Source organism: Oncorhynchus kisutch, linkage group LG5 (assembly GCF_002021735.2).
Source record: "Oncorhynchus kisutch isolate 150728-3 linkage group LG5, Okis_V2, whole genome shotgun sequence".
In the NCBI taxonomy this organism is placed as follows: Eukaryota; Metazoa; Chordata; class Actinopteri; order Salmoniformes; family Salmonidae; genus Oncorhynchus; species Oncorhynchus kisutch.
This window is the reverse complement of record NC_034178.2, coordinates 10,740,966-10,762,448: the sequence shown is the minus strand read 5'-3', so window position 1 is coordinate 10,762,448 and position 21,483 is coordinate 10,740,966. Positions and strand designations below refer to the sequence as shown.

At 44.6% G+C, this 21,483-nt stretch overlaps 1 protein-coding gene across 1 annotated transcript; it reads left to right on the top strand.

Annotated features, from left to right (window-relative positions):
- Positions 1–1,691: 1,691 nt before the first annotated feature.
- Positions 1,692–20,644, top strand: LOC109878173 (mitogen-activated protein kinase kinase kinase 2-like). Its single transcript, XM_020470397.2, has 15 exons — positions 1,692–2,085; positions 6,588–6,666; positions 6,838–6,956; positions 7,083–7,223; positions 11,968–12,081; positions 12,448–12,544; positions 12,769–12,899; positions 13,500–13,579; positions 13,701–13,861; positions 14,021–14,233; positions 14,453–14,601; positions 14,675–14,806; positions 15,017–15,146; positions 15,400–15,577; positions 16,487–20,644. The coding sequence occupies exons 2-15, from the start codon at positions 6,615–6,617 to the stop codon at positions 16,704–16,706; spliced, it is 1,917 nt and encodes a 638-aa protein (XP_020325986.2). The 5' UTR covers positions 1,692–2,085; positions 6,588–6,614; the 3' UTR covers positions 16,707–20,644.
- Positions 20,645–21,483: the final 839 nt, after the last annotated feature.

Sequence of the window (21,483 nt, the reverse complement as noted above, 5' to 3'; positions counted from 1 at the left end):
TACCCGACCCCCCACTCCATTCCTGACAGGCAACGCATCACATTCAGTATTTTATTTCCTTTGCTAACTACTGTGTTAATATGTTCCGCCCATGTCGTTCGAGTGTCAAATCAGACCTTCAGGAACCTAAACACTTCCACCGTCTCCAGCTTCCTCCCGTAGAGCTTCAGCTATACTTCCGCCCGAACATTCCTTCTAGTAGGAAACCCAGTCTGTGTTTTCTCAACGGAGAACATGAACATGAAGCCCCACCCGAGGGACCACTGCTCAACTTCTCTGATTGCTTCTTGAACTCTCTCAGTTGTATGTGGAATTTTTCTTCCTCTCTTCAACAGCGCCTGGTCATCCGCAAACAATCACCTCCCAATATCTGATCTCACCTGGAGAATAATTCACCAATCATAACGGAGAACAACAAAAGACTAATCACACTTCCCTGGGGGGGGGGGGTACCATTATCTACCTCATAGCTTTCTGACATACAGCTACCCACTCTCACTTGTACTGATCGTCCAAAAAGGAAGTCCTTTATCCAGTCAAAAACACTTCCTCCAACCCCCATGCTATCCAGTTTGATAAGCAGGCCCCCCTTCCCCATCATATCATAGGCCTTCTCTGAATCAAAGAAAATGGCTACCACCACCACCTTATTTGCCTGTGCCTTCCGTATGACTGACTAGACCCAATACACGATGCATCGTTCCCCTGCCTTTCCTGAATCTGATAACATCGGCCTCTGCTCTCCAGGAAGTACGTCAGCCTTTCTGTTATCCTCCTTTCCGTAAGTTTACAGACATGAGCTGTCAACGCTATCAGTCTATAACATGATGGATTAATAGGGTCTTTCCTTGGTTTCCGTATTCCGTCCTGCCACACCTTATTGTAAAGGTCCAATTCTTTCCCCATGATGTAACACATCTCCTCCTTCTCTCCTCTGATCCTCTCTTTCCAACGCTGTCCCTCTTCCGTTAGATTATTTGAGCTGTGCACCTTCACAAATGTCTGAGCTAACATCTCTGCCTTCTCCATGTCTCTCATTGCAACAGTCTACCCACTTTTCAGCACAGGGAGATCCCGATCTCGTATGACCCCACTCATCCTCGTAATCATACCTCTCCCACAGAAGTAGTCCTGCCTATGTTTCCACAGAAAGGGAATAGCTTGTTTTTCTAAATAAGAGTCCTTTTAATTTTGTGCTTTGGCCATTGCATCACTAACTATTCGCCAGCAGATTTAGTGGCACTGAAGAAGCAACCTGGAATTTGAAATGTTGGAGTAAAAACAATTACATACATTTCACATGATTTAAGTACTGTAGCTAAATTGTATTGCCCAAGTGTGAATGCCAGGGTTAAATTGCAAAAACGTTGGAAGATTGAGATTGGAAGTGCATAGCAATGCACATAGTGAGATTGGAAGTGCATAGCAATGCACATAGTGAGATTGGAGGTGCATAGCAATGCATTCTGACCTATTTTGAATCAAAACGGAATAATGTGAGATTTCTACAATTATTGTATGAATATTTTAACTATAAAGTGCAGGACTCGGAGTGTAAGTTATTAACAAATATATTTATAACTATCTTTCTTTTTCTAGGTTACCTCTTCTGTCTGTGTTATTAATCTGACAGCCAAATCGAACGACCACATATTCTGATGACGAAACCAGAAGCACACACACATTTCTCTGACATCAACAAACTTGTGTTGTGGTTGGACTCTTCCAACTAGGCTTGCTGTTATTATTGGGGGAAGATTGCAGCTGAGCTGTGTCGGTAGAACCGTTTTCATGTAGCTAGGTTTACAAATCAAACAGAAGTGTGGATTAAGTTCTCGTCAACGGATAGATAATCAAATGCTTGTTTTAATTTGTGCACGTCGCCATTGTCAGTTTTCACGTCGAAGAACGTCTTGCACAACACAAGCGTTAGTGATATCTTGGCCTGAAACTCTGGGCCTTGGACTCAAGTAAAGTTCGAAGCGGACTCTAAACTTCTGCTTTCTCAAAGACCGCTATCCGCGGGGCCGGGGCTCTTGTCGCTGGCCCTGTGGATGAGGAAGTGAAGATACAGAATCCACCCAGGTGAATTAGAAACATTTTAGTTAACCGTTACAATTTACAGAAGGAAAGTACTTGACGAATTGATTTGCACGATGTGTGTGGCCCACGTCACGTAGCTAACTAGCTACGTACCGGTAGCAAGCAAGTTAATCGTGGAAAACATTTAGCTAGCTAACGTTAACCAGCTAACTCGACAACTTCCCTGTCAGGCGATGTAATCTAACGTTCGCTGTCTTTTGCAAATTGTTGATTGTAATCAGATAATATCAGTTTGCTAGCACAGATGCATGTCACCGTCGATAACCAACTAACACGTTAGCTAGCTGTCAACTTCTGTCATGAACCGACTGGTTAGCTGTGCAGCTAGCAAATGAGGGTGTCTCATGTTGATTTGGATCGAAGTGTTTAGAGAGATAATGACCATAGTCATAGATCCGAATGTTATAGCTCAATTAGCTAGAAAAGCGTGCATTGCTAACTAGCTTGAACAATAGCCTCATATGGGTTCGTTCCATTTGATTTCAATCACTTTTTGACCGCACCCCATTTGGTTTGAATGACACTTTAAATATTTGCCAATGGCAGAGGTGGTCAGAAAGCTAAAACATTTTAGTAGGTAGAGGGGTGTTCAAATTGAACCAATTTTGCACACGGGCAACTACAGTAACAGTGACGCTGAGACTCAGATTTGTCAGACTCAGAAACAATTTCCACTTAACATTTTATAAAAACACATTCACTTAAAGAACAGTGCAGATGCAAAGTTTAGTAACATAATGATTGCACAAACCTTCACTCTATTACCAAAGTTTACACCTGCACTGTTCAAGTAAATGTGTTTTTTGTAAAATGTGAAGTGGAAATTGAAAGTAGTCATTGTGCATTAAGTTCTATGGTTAGTTTAGCTTTGCAAATATTGTTTTTTGTTTGACATTTGAATGTGAAAAAGTCTGTCACACTGTTATCGTGAAATTGCACACCCCACCCTACATTGCCTAATAAATCAGACTTTGATACAAATGATTGGTATACAGTCTGAAACAAAGTACAGCAAAATTGTGGACATTTTCCTTACAAGCCAGAATGTTGAATAAAATTATATTTGAACTTAATCTACCGGTTGGTCCTTCAGCTGCTTAACATGTTTGTTAAAATATCAACAGGAAAGTATTGTTTACCTAACTTACTGAAGTAGACATTTCTATAACCTGCCACATGCAAAACCATGTAAAGACCTGTTGGTATGAGTGTGTGCATGTACTTCTGTCTTGTGCACATGCCTTCGGTCATAAGCAAACACGTTTTGATTGCCACACACACAGACCCACGTTTTGATGTCTGTTTAATAATACTTCCCTGTTGATATTTTGACCAGCTGAAGGATCAAATATCATTTTATTCAACATTTGTTGGTAGAGAATGTAATGTTAATTTCTCTACCATAAGCCGCCTCCAACATTGATTTAGAGAATTTGGCAGTATGTCCAACCGGCCTCACAACCTCAGACCATGTGTATGGTGTCGTGTGGGTGAGTGATTTGCTGATGTCAATATGGTGGGGTTATGGTATGGGGCAGGTATAAGCTACGGACAACGAACACAATTGCATTTGATCGATTGGCAACTTGAATGCACAAAAATACCTCTACGAGATCCTGAGGCCCACTTCTTTTTTTTAAAGATGGGTCCACCCACTTGTTAGCCAGGCCCACCCACTGTGGAGACAGGCCCAGCCAATCAGAATTAGACAGATACTCCCCAGTTTCATCAGCAAGTCCTGATGGCCGGTCTCAGACGATCCCGCAGTTGAAGAAGCTGGATGTGGAGGTCCTGGGCTGGTGTGATTACACATGGTGTGCAGTTGTGAGGCTGGTTGGACGTACTGCCAAATTCTCTAAAATGACATTTGAGGGGGCTTATGGTAGAGAAATTAACATTCAATTCTCTGGTACCAGCTCTGGTTGACATTCCTCCAGTCAGCATGCCAATTGCACGCTCCTTCAAAACTTGAGAAATCTGTGGCATTGTGTTGTGGCATAACTGCATGATATGCCACACTTGTCAGGTGGATGGATTATCTTGTCAAAGGAGAAATGCTCACTAACAAGGATGTAACAAATTTGTGCATTTGAGAGAAATGTTTTTTGTGCGTATGGAGCAGTTCTGGGATATTTTATTTCAGTTCATGAAACATGTAACCAACTCTTTACATGTTGTGTTTATATTTTTGGTCAGTATATTAAATTGTTGCATGTTACACAGCATACTCTTGAATACAGGTTTAGTGTCATGTCAATCATAGATATATATTTCAGACCCCTTCAGACCACTGCAATTTAACAGGTGCATCATTGGCATTTTAAATTGAAATAACATTTTTACTTCCATTTACTACCACAACGATGGCAGCTGGTCCACCCACTGGCGAATGTCAACTTAAATGGGAATGTTGGTTCTATTATCTATATTTCTGTGATTTCAATAGGTTTCCTATGGAGGACTGACAGTATAATTTACAACAAATTATATTTCCATTAAAGTAAAATTTTTTTGATGTGTGGACAATCCAATCATCTTTGTGCTACCAGTTTTGAATGTTGAAATGTTATTCCCATTTTAGTTCATTTATCATACTCATCCTGTATTCAAGAGCCTCAATGTCTGTGTCTCAAGCGATGGCGGGCACAACACAAGCATCACAGAAGATGTAAAATAGGGTGTAAAATAAGAGTTTTTAGATAATTGATGTTAAAATATTATTAAAGTAGTTTGACAACCCTGTTTGTAAGCTTCAAAATGTATATCAAACTGAACTGTTTATCTTTTCCGGTGATGAAGACATGGATGTCTCATGGTAGGGTGGGGGTGTGCAAAATGGGTAATCTTTAAGCACCTCTATCTCCTAAATGTTTCGGCATTCGGGTCCCAAAAGTTACTTTCTGACCACTTCTACCATGGGCAAATATACACTGCTCAAAAAAATTAAGGGAATACTAAAATAACTGGCTCCTGGATGAGCCAGTTCCTATGCTTCCTGGCTGATGTTTTGGTCACTTTTGAATGCTGGCGGTCTTTCACTCTAGTGGTAGCATGAGACGGAGTCTACAACCCACACAAGTGGCTCAGGTAGTGCAGCTCATCCAGGATGGCACATCAATGCGAGCTGTGGCAAGAAGGTTTGCTGTGTCTGTCAGCGTAGTGTCCAGAGCATGGAGGCGCTACTAGGAGACAGGCCAGTACATCAGGAGATGTGGAGGAGGCCGTAGGAGGTCAACAACCCAGCAGCAGGACCGCTACCTCTGCCTTTGTGCAAGGAGGAGCAGGAGGAGCACTGCCAGAGCCCTGCAAAATGACCTCCAGCAGGCCACAAATGTGCATGTGTCTGCTCAAACGGTCAGAAACAGACTCCATGAGGGTGGTATGAGGGCCCGACGTCCACAGGTGGGGGTTGTGCTTACAGCCCAACACCGTGCAGGACGTTTGGCATTTGCCAGAGAACACCAAGATTGGCAAATTAGCCACTGGCGCCCTGTGCTCTTCACAGATGAAAGCAGGTTCACACTGAGCACATGTGACAGTCTGGAGACCCCGTGGAGAACGTTCTGCTGCCTGCAACATCCTCCAGCATGACCGGTTTGGTGGTGGGTCAGTCATGGTGTGGGGTGGCATTTCTTTGGGGGGCCGCACAGCCTTCCATGTGCTCGACAGAGGTAGTCTGACTGCCATTAGGTACCGAGATGAGATCCTCAGACCCCTTGTGAGACCATATGCTGGTGCGGTTGGCCCTGGGTTCCTCCTAATGTAAGACAATGCTAGACCTCATGTGGCTGGAGTGTGTCAGCAGTTCCTGCAAGAGGAAGGCATTGATGCTATGGACTGGCCTGCCCGTTCCCCAGACCTGAATCCAATTGAGCACATCTGGGACATCATGTCTCGCTCCATCCACCAACGCCACGTTGCACCACAGACTGTCCAGGAGTTGGCGGATGCTTTAGTCCAGGTCTGGGAGGAGATCCCTCAGGAGACCATCCGCCACCTCATCAGGAGCATGCCCAGGCGTTGTAGGGAGGTCATACAGGCACGTGGAGGCCACACACACTACTGAGCCTCATTTTGACTTGTTTTAAGGACATTACATCAAAGTTGGATCAGCCTGTAGTGTGGTTTTCCACTTTAATTTTGAGTGTGACTCCAAATCCAGACCTCCATGGGTTGATAAATTTGATTTCCATTGATAATTGTTGTGATTTTGTTGTCAGCACATTCAACTATGTAAAGAAAAAAGTTTTTAATAAGAATATTTCATTCATTCAGATCTAGGATGTGTTATTTTAGTGTTCCCTTTATTTTTTTGAGCAGTGTATATATATTTAATTCAAATGAAAAAGGTGACGCGGTCAAAAAGTGAATGAAATCAAATGGCACGACCCAATGTAAACTATATTTAGCTAGCAATGCAGTCTGATTCTTGGTTGAATCGGCTTGCTAGTGAGTGACTGATTCTGTTGGTGTGCAATACTCAGATTTTACAGGAGAAAGGAACCCCTTTGATGGGAGAATCCTCTATCCTGGACTCCTGGGTGAATCAACGTGTCAAGATGAGTATGTACACTTCCTCCCAACACATAGACGCAGTTGTAATACATCTGAACTGTCATGACATTAGACCATATCTGATCATCTAAGGTGCCCTGGGAATGCTTTGCAATACTCTCTGTTCTATGGCTTCTATTCTGTGTTTTCTGTTCTGAGCTTTCGATCTGCCCCAAACAGACGAACAGGAGGCGCTGAACTCTATAATGCAGGACCTGGCCGAACTGCACCGCTCTAGCCGCCCTGCCATGACCCTATCTGACCTGGGCAAACCCAAGGCCTCTTCACCCAAAAATCAGGTCTGTCCACTTCTCAACTTGTCACTGATCAGAGAATACTCTCAATACAATAAATGGCATTTCTCTTCCTCATCCCCTTTCCTCTCATGAATGCTGATCTCTCTGTGTGTGTGTGTGTTTATACAGAACGATGTGCGAGTGAAGTTTGAGTACAAAGGGGAGAAGAGGATCCTGCAGTTCTTTCGCCCAGTCAGGCTTGATGACCTGGGGAACAAAGCCAAAGTGGCCTTCGGTCAGGCCATGGACCTGCATTACACCAACAATGAGGTACATATCACGATAACATCATCACCAAGTCACAGTGGGGCTGGGCTGTATACCGTATTTTACAATAGACCGGTATTGATGTACAGACTAGTTTGGGTTTCAACTTGACCTTCTATAACGGTATTTGAATATTTGGTTTGTGATACGCTGTGTGTAACGTCCATTGTTATTGTTTATGTTGCTACTTGAGTCATCGCTCACCATGGCGCTTTCCACTCAGACCTAGCCCCTGCCTCTGCCCCTGAAGGAGCTCTTTTGTTGTTCCTCAACCACAAGCATGTGTACTTCATAGTAATAATAATAATACAATAATACAGTAAACCTTGAGACACTTGCGTTCTGTCTGCATGGTCAGTGCAGCAGATGCTACAATGATGTTGATGACAGCTATGATGTTTTCACTTTGCTTCTGAATATAAATCCTCTAGTGTTCTATAATGACACTATTAGTTTGTGTTTCTTACATCTGCAAACAGCTAGTTTGTCTTTCCTTAGGAAGTTGGGCCTAAATCTTGTTTGCCGCTAATGGATAGTTAGCTGGCTAGCTAGCTAATAAATGTACTGAGTAAGAGCAAACGTAACTAGCTGAACAGCCTGATAATACCAGTGATGGTGTAGACCTAAATCAGCATGTTTGTGCAATAGTATCTTCTAAATAAAGAGGAGTACCCAAAGCATGAATGTTAGCTATGTGAAGTAGCTAAGAGAGAACATTCAATGTAGCCAAAGAATATAGGGTCCCCTAGAAAACACTTAGGTTCCTACCCTGTCACAATAACTTCTCCTTGGCATTTTGTCATGTCAAACAACACTATATTCAAAATGCCCACTATTATATTCTAACTATAACATATGAATGATCATTATATGTCCATGATATCAACAGTTCACACAAGTGTTTGTCTTTAAATTTCAAATCGGATCAATATTCAATCAAATGTATTTATAAAGCCCTAATTACATCAGCTGCTGTCACAAAGTGCTGTACAGACACCCAGCCTAAAACTCCAAACACCAAGCAATGCAGGTGTAGAAGCACGGTGGCTAGGAAAATCTCCCTAGAAAGGCCAGAACCTAGGAAGAAACCTAGGGAGGAACCAGGCTATGAGGGGTGGCCAGTCCTCTTCTGGTTGTGCCGGGTGGAGATTATAACTGAACATGGCAAGATGTTTAAATGTTCATAGATGTCCAGCAGGGTCAAATAATAATAATCACAGTGGTTGGAGAGGGTGCACCAGGTCAGCACCTCAGGAGTAAATGTCAGTTGGCTTTTCATAGCCGATCATTCAGAGTATCTCTACCGCTTCTGCTGTCTCCAGAGAGTTGAAAACAGCAGGTCTGGGACAGGTAACACGTCCGGTGAACAGGTCAGGGTTCCATAGCCACAGGCAGAACAGTTGAAACTGGAGCAGCAGCACGACCAGGTGGACTGGGTACAGCAAGGAGTCATCAGGCCAGGTAGTCCTGAAGCATGGTCCTAGGGCTCAGGTCCTCCTCTGAGAGAAAGAGAGAGAGAGAGAGAAAGAACAGAGAGAATTAGAGAGAGCATACTTAAATTAACACAGGCCACCAGATAAGACATGATAAATACTCTAGATATAACAGACTTATCCTAGCCCCCCGACACAAACTATTGCAGCATAAATACTGGAGGCTGAGACAGGAGGGTTCGGGAGACACTGTGGCCCTATCTGACGTTATCCCCGGACAGGGCCAAACAGGCAGGATATAACCCCACCCACTTTGCCAAAGCACAGCCCCCACACCACTAGAGGAATGTCTTCAACCACCAACTTACCATAATGAGACAAAGCCGAGTACAGCCCACGAAGATCTCCCCCACGGCACAACCCAGGAGAGAGGGAGGGGGGGGGGGGTGCCAACCCGAACAGGAAGATCACATCAATGACGCACCCCTCCTAGGGACGGCATGGAAGAGCACCAGTAAGCCAGTGACCCAACCCCTGTAATAGGGTTAGAGGCAGAGAATCCAAGTGGAGATAGGGGAACCGGCCAGGCAGAGACATCAAGGGCGGTTCGTTGCTCCAATGCCTTTCCGTTCACCTTCACACTCCTGGGCCAGACTACACTCAATCATAGGACCTACTGAAGAGATGAGTCTTCAATAAAGACTTAAAGGTTGAGAGCGAGTCTGCGTCTCTCACATGGGTAGGCAGACCATTCTATAAAAATTGAGCTCTATAGGAGAAAGCCCTGCCTCCAGCTGTTTGCTTAGAAATTCTAGGGACAGTAAGGAGGCCTGCGTCTTGTGACCGTAGCGTACGTGTAGGTATGTACGGCAGGACCAAATCAGAAAGATAGGTAGGAGCAAGCCCATGTAATGCTTTGTAGGTTAGCAGTAAAACCTTGAAATCAGGCCTAGCCTTAACAGGAAGCCAGTGTAGGGAGGCTATCACTGGAGTAATATGATAACAATTTTTGGTTCTAGTCAAGATTCTAGCAGCCTTGTTTAGCACTAACTGAAGTTTATTTAGTGCTTTATCTGGGTAGCCGGAAAGTAGAGCATTGCAGTAGTCTAATCTAGAAGTGATAAAAGCATTGATACATTTTTCTGCATCATTTTTGGACAGAAAGTTTCAGATTTTTGCAATGTTACATAGAGGGAAAAAAGCTGTCCTTGAAACAGTCTTGATATGTTCGTCAAAAGAGAGATCAGGGTCCAGAGTAACGCCGAGGTCCTTCACAGTTGGGACCTAGAACTATCATCTCTGTTTTGTCCGGGTAAGAAAGGTAAAACATTTGCCGCCATCCACTTCCTTCTGTCTGAAACACAGGCTTCCAGGGAGGGCAATTTTGGGGCTTCTCCATGTTTCATCGAAATGTACAACTGTGTGTCGTCCGCATAGCAGTGAAAGTTAACATTATGTTTCTGAATGACATCACCAAGAGGTAAAATATACAGTGAAAACAATAGAGGACAAACCATCCACAGAGACCAGGCCAGAACATGTCCGTGTAGACCAATTAGGGTTTCTAATCTCTCCAAAAGAATGTGGTGATCAATGGTATCAAAAGCAGCACTAAGGTATAGGAGCACGAGGACAGATGCAGAGCCTCGGTCTGACGCCATTAAAAGGTCATTTACTACCTTCACAAGTGCAGTCTCAGTGCTATGATGGGGTCTAAAACCAGACTGAAGCGTTTTGTATACGTTGTTTTTTTTCAAAAAATGTTGAGAGGAATGGGAGATTCGATATAGGCCGATAGTTTTTTATATTTTCTGGGTCAAGGTTTGGCTTTTTCAAGAGAGACTTTATTACTGCCACTTTTAGTGAGTTTGGTACACATCCGATGGATAGAGAGCCGTTTATTATGTTCAACATAGGAGGAACAAGCACAGGAACAAGCACAGGAAGCAGCTCTTTCAGTAGTTTAGTTGGAATAGGGTCCAGTATGCAGCTTGAAGGTTTGAAGGCCATGAATATTTTCATCAATGTGTCAGGGGATAGAGTGTTAAAAAACCTGGGTGTCTCCCTTGATCCTAGGTCCTGGCAGAGTTGTGCAGACTCAGGACAACTGAGCTTTGGAGGAATACGCAGATTTAAAGAGGAGTCCGTAATTGGCTTTCTAATGATCATGATCTTTTCCTCTAAGAAGTTCGTGAATTTATCACTGCTGAAGTGAAAGCCATCCTCACTTGGGGAATGCTGCTTTTTAGTTAGCTTTGCGACAGTATCAAAAATACATTTAGGATTTTCCTCAATTAAGTTGGCAAAATAGGATGACCGAGCAGCAGTGAGGGCTCTTCGATACTGCACGGTACTGTCTTTCCAAGCTAGTCGGAAGACTTCCAGTTTGGTGGAGCAGCAGTGAGGGCTCTTCGATACTGCACGGTACTGCCTTTCCAAGCTAGTCGGAAGACTTCCAGTTTGGTGGAGCAGCAGTGAGGGCTCTTCGATACTGCACGGTACTGCCTTTCCAAGCTAGTCGGAAGACTTCCAGTTTGGTGGAGCAGCAGTGAGGGCTCTTCGATACTGCACGGTACTGCCTTTCCAAGCTAGTCGGAAGACTTCCAGTTTGGTGGAGCAGCAGTGAGGGCTCTTCGATACTGCACTGTACTGCCTTTCCAAGCTAGTCGGAAGACTTCCAGTTTGGTGTAGTGCCATTTCCATTCCAATTTTCTGGAAGGTGCTTCAGAGCTATATTTTCTGTATAGCAGGGAGCTAGTTTCTTATGAGAAATGTTTTTTGTTTTGCAACATTTGGTTAAAAATAAAGCCTAGATTGTTTGCTCATATTGTGCAGCCCTACGTGACAGTGTGGAGATCTCAAATGAGTGCAGAAATGGATTAAAATGCAGGAAATTATATTTTGTTGAATTGAACACTATAGAACCATCAGATTGGAGAAAGACACATTGAAATCACTTAGGATGTATGTGTTGCCACTCTAGGGTCATAAAGCAAATGTAGAACTTATTATTCATAACATAAAATACTGTCATGCCGTCCAATATTTAGTAAATACCGTGATATGATATTTGGGCCATATAGCCCAGCCCCAAGTCACAGTGTTGGTTTCTGGCAGTCAAATAAGCACCAAAAGCCAAAATCCTCAACATGTCTGAGCGAGATAATTTATTGTTCTGAGAGAAACTACCAATATACCTTCCACTTCTCTTTCACTTCCTTCTCTTCCTGCCGTTTTGCTCTCGTTTCTTCCTCTTCTTCTAATCCGGCCTGTCTGTTTCCCTCTCTGTGGTTCTCTCCTCTCCTCCCTCCCAGCTGGTGATTCCTCTGACCACTCAGGATGACCTGGACAAGGCCGTGGAGCTGCTGGATCGCAGCGTCCACATGAAGAGCCTGAAGATCCTCCTGGTGCTCCAGGCCTCCTCTCAGGTTAGGACCACAGAGTTGGGAGTGCTGATCTAGGATCAGTTGAGCCTTTTGGATAATAATGAATAAGATTACGCGGACAGATCCTAGATCATTACTTCTACTCTGAGAGGCTTGGCGGATATGGGCCCAGATCACAGCACAGTGACTAGGGAATCACACACAATCCATAGCATACTGCTGTACTGGCTGATTGACCCATCAACAGCTCACTATGTTCAGCACACTTTCTTGAGTATTTACTTGAATGAATCATCTTGAGACCAATGTTTAAGCTGACATAAAAGCATTGTTTTATTCTGTAAAAGAAACGGTTGTATAGTAAAACTGTTTTGATATGGATGGATGGTGTTTAATTTCTCCTCTCAGACCTCCACGTCCAGCATGGACCTGCTGCCCCCACACGAAGACCTGGACAACACCCGCTTCAGGGCCACAGACAATAAAAGCATGCTGGCTTTGATAGGTGGGTCATCAACTCTGTGGTGTTTTCAATGACAAGTGTGTGTGTGTGTGTGTAATTCATTAATTCATCTGCGAAATTGTCCTTCTAGTAAATACTTTCCATTTCTTTCTCCAAATCCATTTGCTTCATGACATTAGACGCATCCAAAACAAATCGTCTTTCACCACCAGTCAGTCTAGTAGTAAGTCTTCAGCTAGAAATGTGTGTAATTGTCTTTCATCCAGGGTCCCACTCCGGGGACCGCAGCTCTCCCCCTCCAGGCTACATTCCCGATGCCCTCCAGCAGGTGGCCAGAAACGGCTCCTTCACCAGCATTAACAGCGAGGGAGAGTTCATTCCAGAAAGCATGGACCAGGTAACCTCACCTATAGAGATGGATAGAAGACTCTTTATCCATCTAACCTGTTTTAGCATTGACATTGCCTTTTAGGACTTCCACCATTTTTTTAAAGTAGTCAACTGTTTGGGGTATTCCTATGGGTTGGGCGATCAGCCAATCAGAGCGTCGTCTTCTTCAAATTGGGTTGCCTATGGTTTGTAAATGGCTTTTAAGCTACATCACCGCCATCTAGGGGCTGTAATAAATGAGTGACACACGATTTTGTCCAGGACTCCAGCACTGCAGTTGGTGGTAAATCACAAATATCAGCTTCACTCTTCTTTTTTTTTTATACACAAAAGAAGAAAATTGACTACTTTAAAATGGAGATGGCCTCAATGGCGATGCCCATGCTCTCACAGATGCCATAATGGCACAGATACAAAGATGAGTCATCTATCTGTATGACCTCACCTCTGAGACTGGGGAAAGATTAGGAACAGTCATACTAAGGCCTGGTCCCAACACTCTCGCCTACTCGTAACTGGCATCATTACCACTGTTATGAACATTTTTATTAACATGTTCAGAGTATAACAAATAACAGCAGTCACAAACTCAATCTCTCCTTTCTAGATGCTGGACCCTCTGTCAATGAGCAGTCCAGAGAACTCTGCATCAGGGAGTTGTCCCTCACTGGACAGCCCACTGGACAGGTGAGTCGTGAACATCCAACTGAGAACCACATAGCCAGCATGCATTGTGGTAACCTTCAACACTTCACCTTCTGAATCAAACTGTTTTTAAAGCATGTATTCCTCCTGTATTTCCTTGCAGTGATAACTATCCTAAGTCCCGTATGCCCCGGGCACAGAGCTACCCAGACAACCACCAAGTTTACCCAGAGTATGATATTCCAGTGTTTGAGAAGTCGGGGAAAGGGGGCACTTACCCAAGGCGATACCACATTTCCTTTGGCCTTCAGGACTACAGTGATGGTGAGGGACCAACAAAAAAAACAGACTCTCTCTAAAACAAAAGTCCTATTCAATTCAACTTTAAATCCGGGTGTCCCGAGTCCGATTCTTTATTTTTAGAGTATCACAGAAAACTATTGTTGTTTACCTTCATTCTCCCTCTCCCATCCTCCCCTGCAGGGCGTAAGACGTTCCCTCGAGCGCGGCGGACCCAGGTCCACGGCTTCCATTCCCCGGTCAGTTTCAGCCCCACAGAGCAGTCGCCCAGCACCAGCAGTGGCAGCAGCATATTCACCCCAGACCTGGAGGAGCCCGGGGGTCGCAGACGCAGGGGCAGCGACATCGAACCCAACCCCACCCTCTCCGTTATGGACATCAGCCCACCCAGCCGTTGTGAGTAGAGCTGGCTGGGGGAGAGAATAGGGAGGGGTGGGAGAAAAAGGACAGATTGAGAATGGAGAGAAGAATGCTTATGTGGGGGTGGAAGAATGGAAGAAAGTTCAGGTGGAAGGATAGCTGGTCTGGCCAGGTAGCTGCTAAGCACTTTGCAACAAACTTATTTCTTGGAAGCGCACACAAATGACCTGATTGATTTCCCCCATGTGTCCCCAGCTCCACGTGCCCCTACGAACTGGCGGCTAGGTAAGCTGCTGGGTCAGGGTGCGTTTGGCCGTGTCTTCCTGTGCTACGATGCAGACACGGGCAGAGAGCTGGCTGTTAAACAGGTCCAGTTTGACCCAGAGAGTCCCGAGACCAGCAAGGTGAGTGGAACCGAGATTGTGTTTGTCGAGAGTTGTGTACACTGTGCACTCAACATATCTTGTCTATCTGCAGGAGGTAAGTGCCCTGGAGTGTGAGATCCAGTTACTGAAGAACCTGTGCCATGAACGGATCGTCCAGTACTACGGCTGTCTACGAGACTCCAACGAGAGAACTCTGTCCATCTTTATGGAGTACATGCCCGGGGTAAGTGCGTGTGTATACGGTTGAATAACTGAACTTAGACCAACTCAATCCTGTCTCTGTCCACCAGTGTGGCGATGTCGGCTGCGTTCCAGGTTGTATTTGTTTCAGTGAAGTTTCACAGATGACCGGCACGGCGCTGCTGCAGTAACGATGACCTGGAACGGACCCGCCGGTTGCTTTAACTCCCATATGGTCACCCTCTGTCCCCAGGGCTCCATCAAAGACCAGCTGAAGTCGTACGGGGCCTTGACGGAAAACGTGACGCGTAGGTACACCCATCAGATCCTGGAGGGAGTGTCCTACCTCCACAGCAACATGATCGTCCACAGAGACATCAAAGGTACAGAAGGAGAAGGGGATAAATGGATGGAATATTGGAGTAAAATGTTGCTGATTCCAATAGGAAGGACCATTATCATGAATGAGAGTGCTGGGCCCATATTCTGGTTAATGTAGTGCTTATGACAGATTGTTGATGGGTATTGAGGGAAACATTGCTGTAACTCAAGCAGTGCCTTCTGGGTAATGTTTCTTATGAGAGAATGTACCTATACCACCTCCTTACCTCTTCCTGTCCCTCCCTCTTTTTCCAGGGGCCAACATTCTGCGGGACTCTGTGGGAAACGTGAAGCTGGGGGACTTTGGGGCGAGCAGGCGGCTACAGACCATCTGTCTGTCAGGAACAGGGATCAAGTCAGTGACTGGTACTCCCTACTGGATGAGCCCAGAGGTGATCAGTGGAGAGGGCTATGGCAGGAAGGCTGATATCTGGTAAGACTGATTATTACTGAGGCAGACTTACCAGCAAAATAGTTTCCACCTCCTTGTCTCCTCTTTCAAACCATGGGCTGAGACTTAAAGCCCACATGCAGTCTTTGTATTTAAAAAAAAAAAACGCTGTATGGCTAAAATGTAATGAAAATAACTCATACATTTTATTTTATCATGTATTTCCCTGAGCATCCCTGAGCCCTTGCTCTGTCTGATCGTGTGGGCGTTAGGGAACACACATTTAGAAGATATTTGGATACACACCTGTGATTAGCTAAAAGGATGGTCTAGAGCCCACCCCCTTACCCAAATGACTAGTCATTGGTCTATTATAATCAGATCCCATTGTCATGTGGGCCAAAAGTTCCATCCCACCTGAACTTCCAGGCATTCTTTTCAAACCGCTCTTACACCAAAAGCTCATTATAATTTGTACAATTTCAGACTGTTATTTTGACCTCATAGTGTCGAAATATCATAACAGAACATGAAATACTAGTTTAATTGCACTGCACCTTTAAGAGGTTTCATATGATTTTCAATTAAGTCTCTTTAAATTAGTGGTCAGAAAGGAGAGTGTATCTGGAAAGGAGGCTATGGTAGATGAGTGTAACAGCCACTGTCATGTAAATCTTGGTGAGATGAGAACCAATAACGATCTTGATGTGTTGAGTGGGAGGCTGGTGGGAGGAGCTATAGGAGGACGAGCTCATTTTAATGTCTGGAATGGAATTAATGGAGCAGAGTATCAATATGTTTGGTACCATTCCATTGATTCCATTCCAGCCATTACAATGAGCCTGTCCTCCTATAGCTCCTCCCACCAGCTGCCTCTGGTGGGATGTCAAGTCAACTGTTGATGAGGAGAATGATGATGATGTTGGCTAATGTCAGTGGTGTTCTCTCCAGGAGTGTGGGTTGCACGGTGGTGGAGATGCTTACCCAGCGGCCCCCCTGGGCTGAGTTCGAGGCCATGGCGGCCATCTTTAAGATCGCCACCCAGCCCACCAACCCCTCGTTGCCCGCCCACGTCTCCGACCATGGCCGTGACTTCCTCAAGCGCATCTTCGTGGAGTCCAAGCTGAGACCCTCGGCCGACGACCTTCTGAGGCACATCTTTGTTCACTAGCCCCTTCCCCCTGACCCCTGAACTGCCAGAGATGTCCTTAGATGATTCGCTGCCTCTGACTCCCCCTGACTCCACCCTCCCAGCTCCAGACAGAAAGCCCCCATTGGACCAGAGAGGACTTGGTGGGAGGTATCCATCTGGTGATTGGATGAGGTGGGTAGCAGTGGGGATTACAACTCCTGCGTCTCTGTTTTTAGGAGACTGGCAAGGAGGAATTAATGAAAGAACTCATTTAGAGAAAAAGTTGCACCTTAATTTCAGAAATATGGTAAGTTGCTCAACCAAGATGACAAAATAACCTTTTTTGAAAATGTTTTTCTGATTAATATCTCCTGCTTTTGATTGTGGAGTGTGACTCGGTCACTCTGCACTTAGCTCACTGAGTCAACGTCTGTGTTTCTGATCTGGACCTTAGTGGAGATTTGAGGTGATGATCATGATAATCTGGGCCACGTTTAGTAGGCAAACGTTGTGGAACACATTGCAGATAGAGGTGGCATGACTAGAGCCGAAACGATTCCTTATTCTACATATCTTAGAGGAAGGTTTGTTCTACATGCTATATCGATCTGAGCGTTGCATAACGTTGTGTCCTGCTGAACGCACCCCTAGTGTGGTCCTAACTCGACCCAGAATGTACAGCTGAAAACCCATAGCACGCTGCTATCGAATCCACAACCAGAACACCGGGTGAGGAGAACACCCCCCCCCCCCACGCTTCCTGTCACACTGCTGCCTACGTTGCTCCCCCCTCACTTGCACATTCACAGTCCATGTAGAGCACCCAGAACTCAACGGTTCTTCTTACTTATACTGTAGACATTCTCTCGATGCTGAAAACATGCTTTTGTTGCTAGGATCCCTCGCTTTACGTCAGTCTGTCCTGCGACAGTTGTGAGTGTCCGTCTGTTCCTGTGCTGTGTCAGTCAGGTCGCCTGTCTGTCAGGGTCTGTTGTCAAATCCCCTCCCAGCCTTTTGTTCTTTTCCTTGTGCCTTTTTTAGCAGTGTAGAAACATGTCTAGTTGAAACGTTTTCGGTATGCATCAGACAAGTACCAGCCTATTTACGGTGCGGATCAGATCCAAGTGTTGTGGCACTGTTCTCTGCCTTCTCCTCACCAGGGGTCATAGGTCTCTTACTGACCCCAGATCAGATACAATCGAGACACACCAAAGCAGAAACCTAGAGTGCTCATCATAATGGTTTTGGTGCTTCAGTTCTTAACAGAAATGCATCTGAACTCTGTGATTGGCCGTGTGGTACTATGAGGCCAGTTGATTGCCTAAAGTTTAGGCAGGCCTTAGTTGATTGGTCAAAGGTACATTATGGCATTTTAAAACCGGAAGAGTGGAGAACCGCTAGCCAATTAGGATGCTTGTTACTCAGTTGTAGGCATACTGTATGTTAATATCAGGTACTACTTTGTGCTGAAGCACTATGTTAGCCAGTTTACATCTTGACTAAGATACTACTGCACTGAACAGTACTCAGCAAAAAGCTCTGTAATTATGCCAATATCAATACTCGACAGTACTGGTGAATACTCAGTTATACTCCACAGTGTTGGACACCATCTGGTACTATTGTGCCCCCTTGCCCTACAATGCCTTGCGAAATAAAGTACTGGTATGTTGTAGTAGTATGTGCTGTGTCATGTCTCACATGCTGCTCCTCTCAAACACTCCTTTAGCATGCGCACACACCAGAGCAGTTTTCAGTATGTTTCAGTTGGGGATGGGCTTGACTACTCGATTCTCGATTTGTATTGGAAATGTGCAAATGCAACTATTTAGCAGGTTCAAATGACAACATTTCAAACTCTAATATGTGTTTTATTGTTTGGAGTGTGTCAAGTGCACTGCAAATATCTCATTTAAAAAAACATGAATTGAAGCAATCGATAGCATACTGCAAGATGGTTTTGCCAGCAGCCCTGTATTGTACTTGCATGTGAGTACTCGAGTACCTGAAATTGTTTGCATGAGAATACTCAGACATTTTTTTCCAGATGTCAATCCCTGGTTTCAGTGCTGTACTCAGCCATACCTCAACATTACTAACAAGTAGACTTATCTAAAATCACAGCAGTGCTACCTGTTTTGTGCTGCTTTGCACAGTGAATGTCAGATATATTTGACCCTTATTTTCTAGATGCAGAAGGATAGGTATTGGATGACGACCTCGTCCTTTTTTAAATTAGTGATGGAAGGGGCTGTCTATTTGACTCCAGGGGGTGTTGTTGTTGTCATTGCCTGTAAGCTAACCCATAGGTACTCATGGTATGGAAACACAAGCTCTTTTGTGTGAGGAGTTCAGGAAACCTACTGATAAACTAGCCTGAAATATGATCGAGCATTTCTCCCATCACCTAGGCATTAACTCCCCCTCAACCATAGGTACTAAATCCGGTCTCTCTCGCCCGCTGAAGGAGTGCTGGTTAAGCTGGTTAAGAAAAATAATTGTCGTTCTTTTAGTCTGAGAAGCAAAATAGCGACCGTGCGTGTTATCGGCTAAGCTGGTCCCCAAGAAGCTAGACCCCTTCCTTACCCTCCTGCATTGCCTGTAAAAATGAAACTGAACATTTCCATTGGCACTGGACTCGCTGAAATCAACTGTCAACAGAAATAGTGACGCCATATGCACTATTTAAAACTGGTACATAATGCGTTCTCTACCGCTCGCTTCTTCAAGGTTACTCATTGGACGACGGACTTCTACTCTGTTGAGCATAGACTGTCTTGTGTTGTTTCTGTTAGTGATGACCTTTTTTGCACATTTTTTAAAGACTTCAGATTTTTTTACACTGATTGTAATACTTTTGCTTCTGTGGATGTGTGTGAATGTTGTATGTGAATGTCTGTGGTTGTGTTGCACAAGGATCTTAGTCAGGAATGTAATGTTTCATTCTCACCACCAGGTGGCCTCATTCACCATTGTGGATTAACACTCCCCTGTTGAAATGAGAAGTCTATTCTAACTCTGAACACAGACTTGGTGGCTGTCCTTCATTTGGTTTTTAATTTCACACCCCCACTCAGAGGGACTGTTAGTTAGTGATAGTAGTGTATGGTAGACGAGACCTGAATCCCAAAACCCCCTGCTCCTTACTTGTGTAGATCTGAGAGGATTGGACAGGTGGGTTTGGGATCCAGGAAAGACGTAAAGTAAAAGGCAGTGAACTGAGATACATATGATAAGGAACCACATGGTATTCCCCTGCTTCTTCTAGAAAACCAACAAGGTACAGACAAACTATACCAATATGGTCCAATATGTGCTTTTATAAGCAACTGCTGACACTCCAGGGTGCTGTAAGCACTTCTCTCGTGTGTGTGTGTGTGCTTGACTGTGTGTACTGCAATTTGTGCTCAAATGACACTTGGGGGTGCCCAAAATGCCTTGCGCATTCGGACTGTAAAAAAATATATAGTTGAAGAAAAATAATGTGCCCCTTTTTAAAAAGAAAGATTACACTTATATCCCACACATTTGTTTTCTGTGTATTGTAAAAGAAGCCATGTTTATAATTCCATTTGGTTTGTGACCAATAAGCCTGTTTTTATCAGAACTGTATATCAGTGGTATGCATCATTTTTTAATATATATTTTTATTTTTAAATGGGAGATTTTATGCATGGTTGGATCCTGAGGAGAGGTTCAATGGTGGCGGGAGGCCCATTGGTTTTAGCCTGAGTGCCAGTCTGTCTGTGCCACCATACTAATTCCATGTCACTCATTGTTTGGTTTGTCAAATGATAGCAATGGAGTAAACAAGAACAGATCTGGGACCAGGCTAAGGCCTATTGGCTCCTCTAAATGAATGCTGAAGAGAGGAGACATCTTGATGGAAAAGGGTTGGGAGAGACTGTCAGTCTGTTGGCACTTTGATGTGTTAATAATTATGATGACAATGAAAATAATAAAATATATTTATTTCACCTGTTTTTCTAAGATTTACTTATTATTTTTGCAAAAAAATGTATTTAACCTGTTTTTGAGATTTATGAGCACAATATACTGCTGTGTAGTGCTAGGGCAAAAAACTAAACATGGGACCGAGTTTGTGAAACACAATTAGTGACAGGTCTGAGTCTCACACCCACACTGCCCTGAGCCACCTAGATAAGACAAATACCTATGTTCATTGACTGCAGCTCAGCGTTCAGCACCATTCTCCCTTTAAGCTCGTCACCAAGCTTAGGACCCTGAGGGCTGACCTCTGCCTTGCTGTCCCTCAACACGGGGGGCCCCACAGGGGTGTGTGCTTAGTCCCTTCCTGTACTCCCTGTTCACCCACAACTAACACCAAGTTTGAGACATGAAGGGGGTAAGCCTGATCACTGGTGACAATGAGACGGCCTACAAGGAGGAGTTCAGAAACCTGGCAGTGAGGGGCCGGAGCAACTTCTCCCTCAATGTCAGTGAGATCAAGAAGCTGATCGCGGACTACGGGACACGGAGGGGGGACGAGCACACTCCCATCCACATAGACGGAATTGCAGTGGAGTGGGTCGAAAGCTTCAAGTTCCACAGTGCTTAAAATGGTCCGCGCAGAGTCGCGAAGAAGGCACGTCAGCGCCTCTTGCCCCTCAGAAGGTTGAGAAGGTTTGTCATGGACACTCAAATCCTCAAAGTTCTACACTACAAAGTGTAACATTGAGAGCATCTTGACTGGCTGCATCACTGCTTGGTATGCCAATAGCACCGGCCTAGATTGCATTGTGCTACAGAGGGTGGTACGGACAGCCTAGTACATAACACGGGCCATACTCCCTGT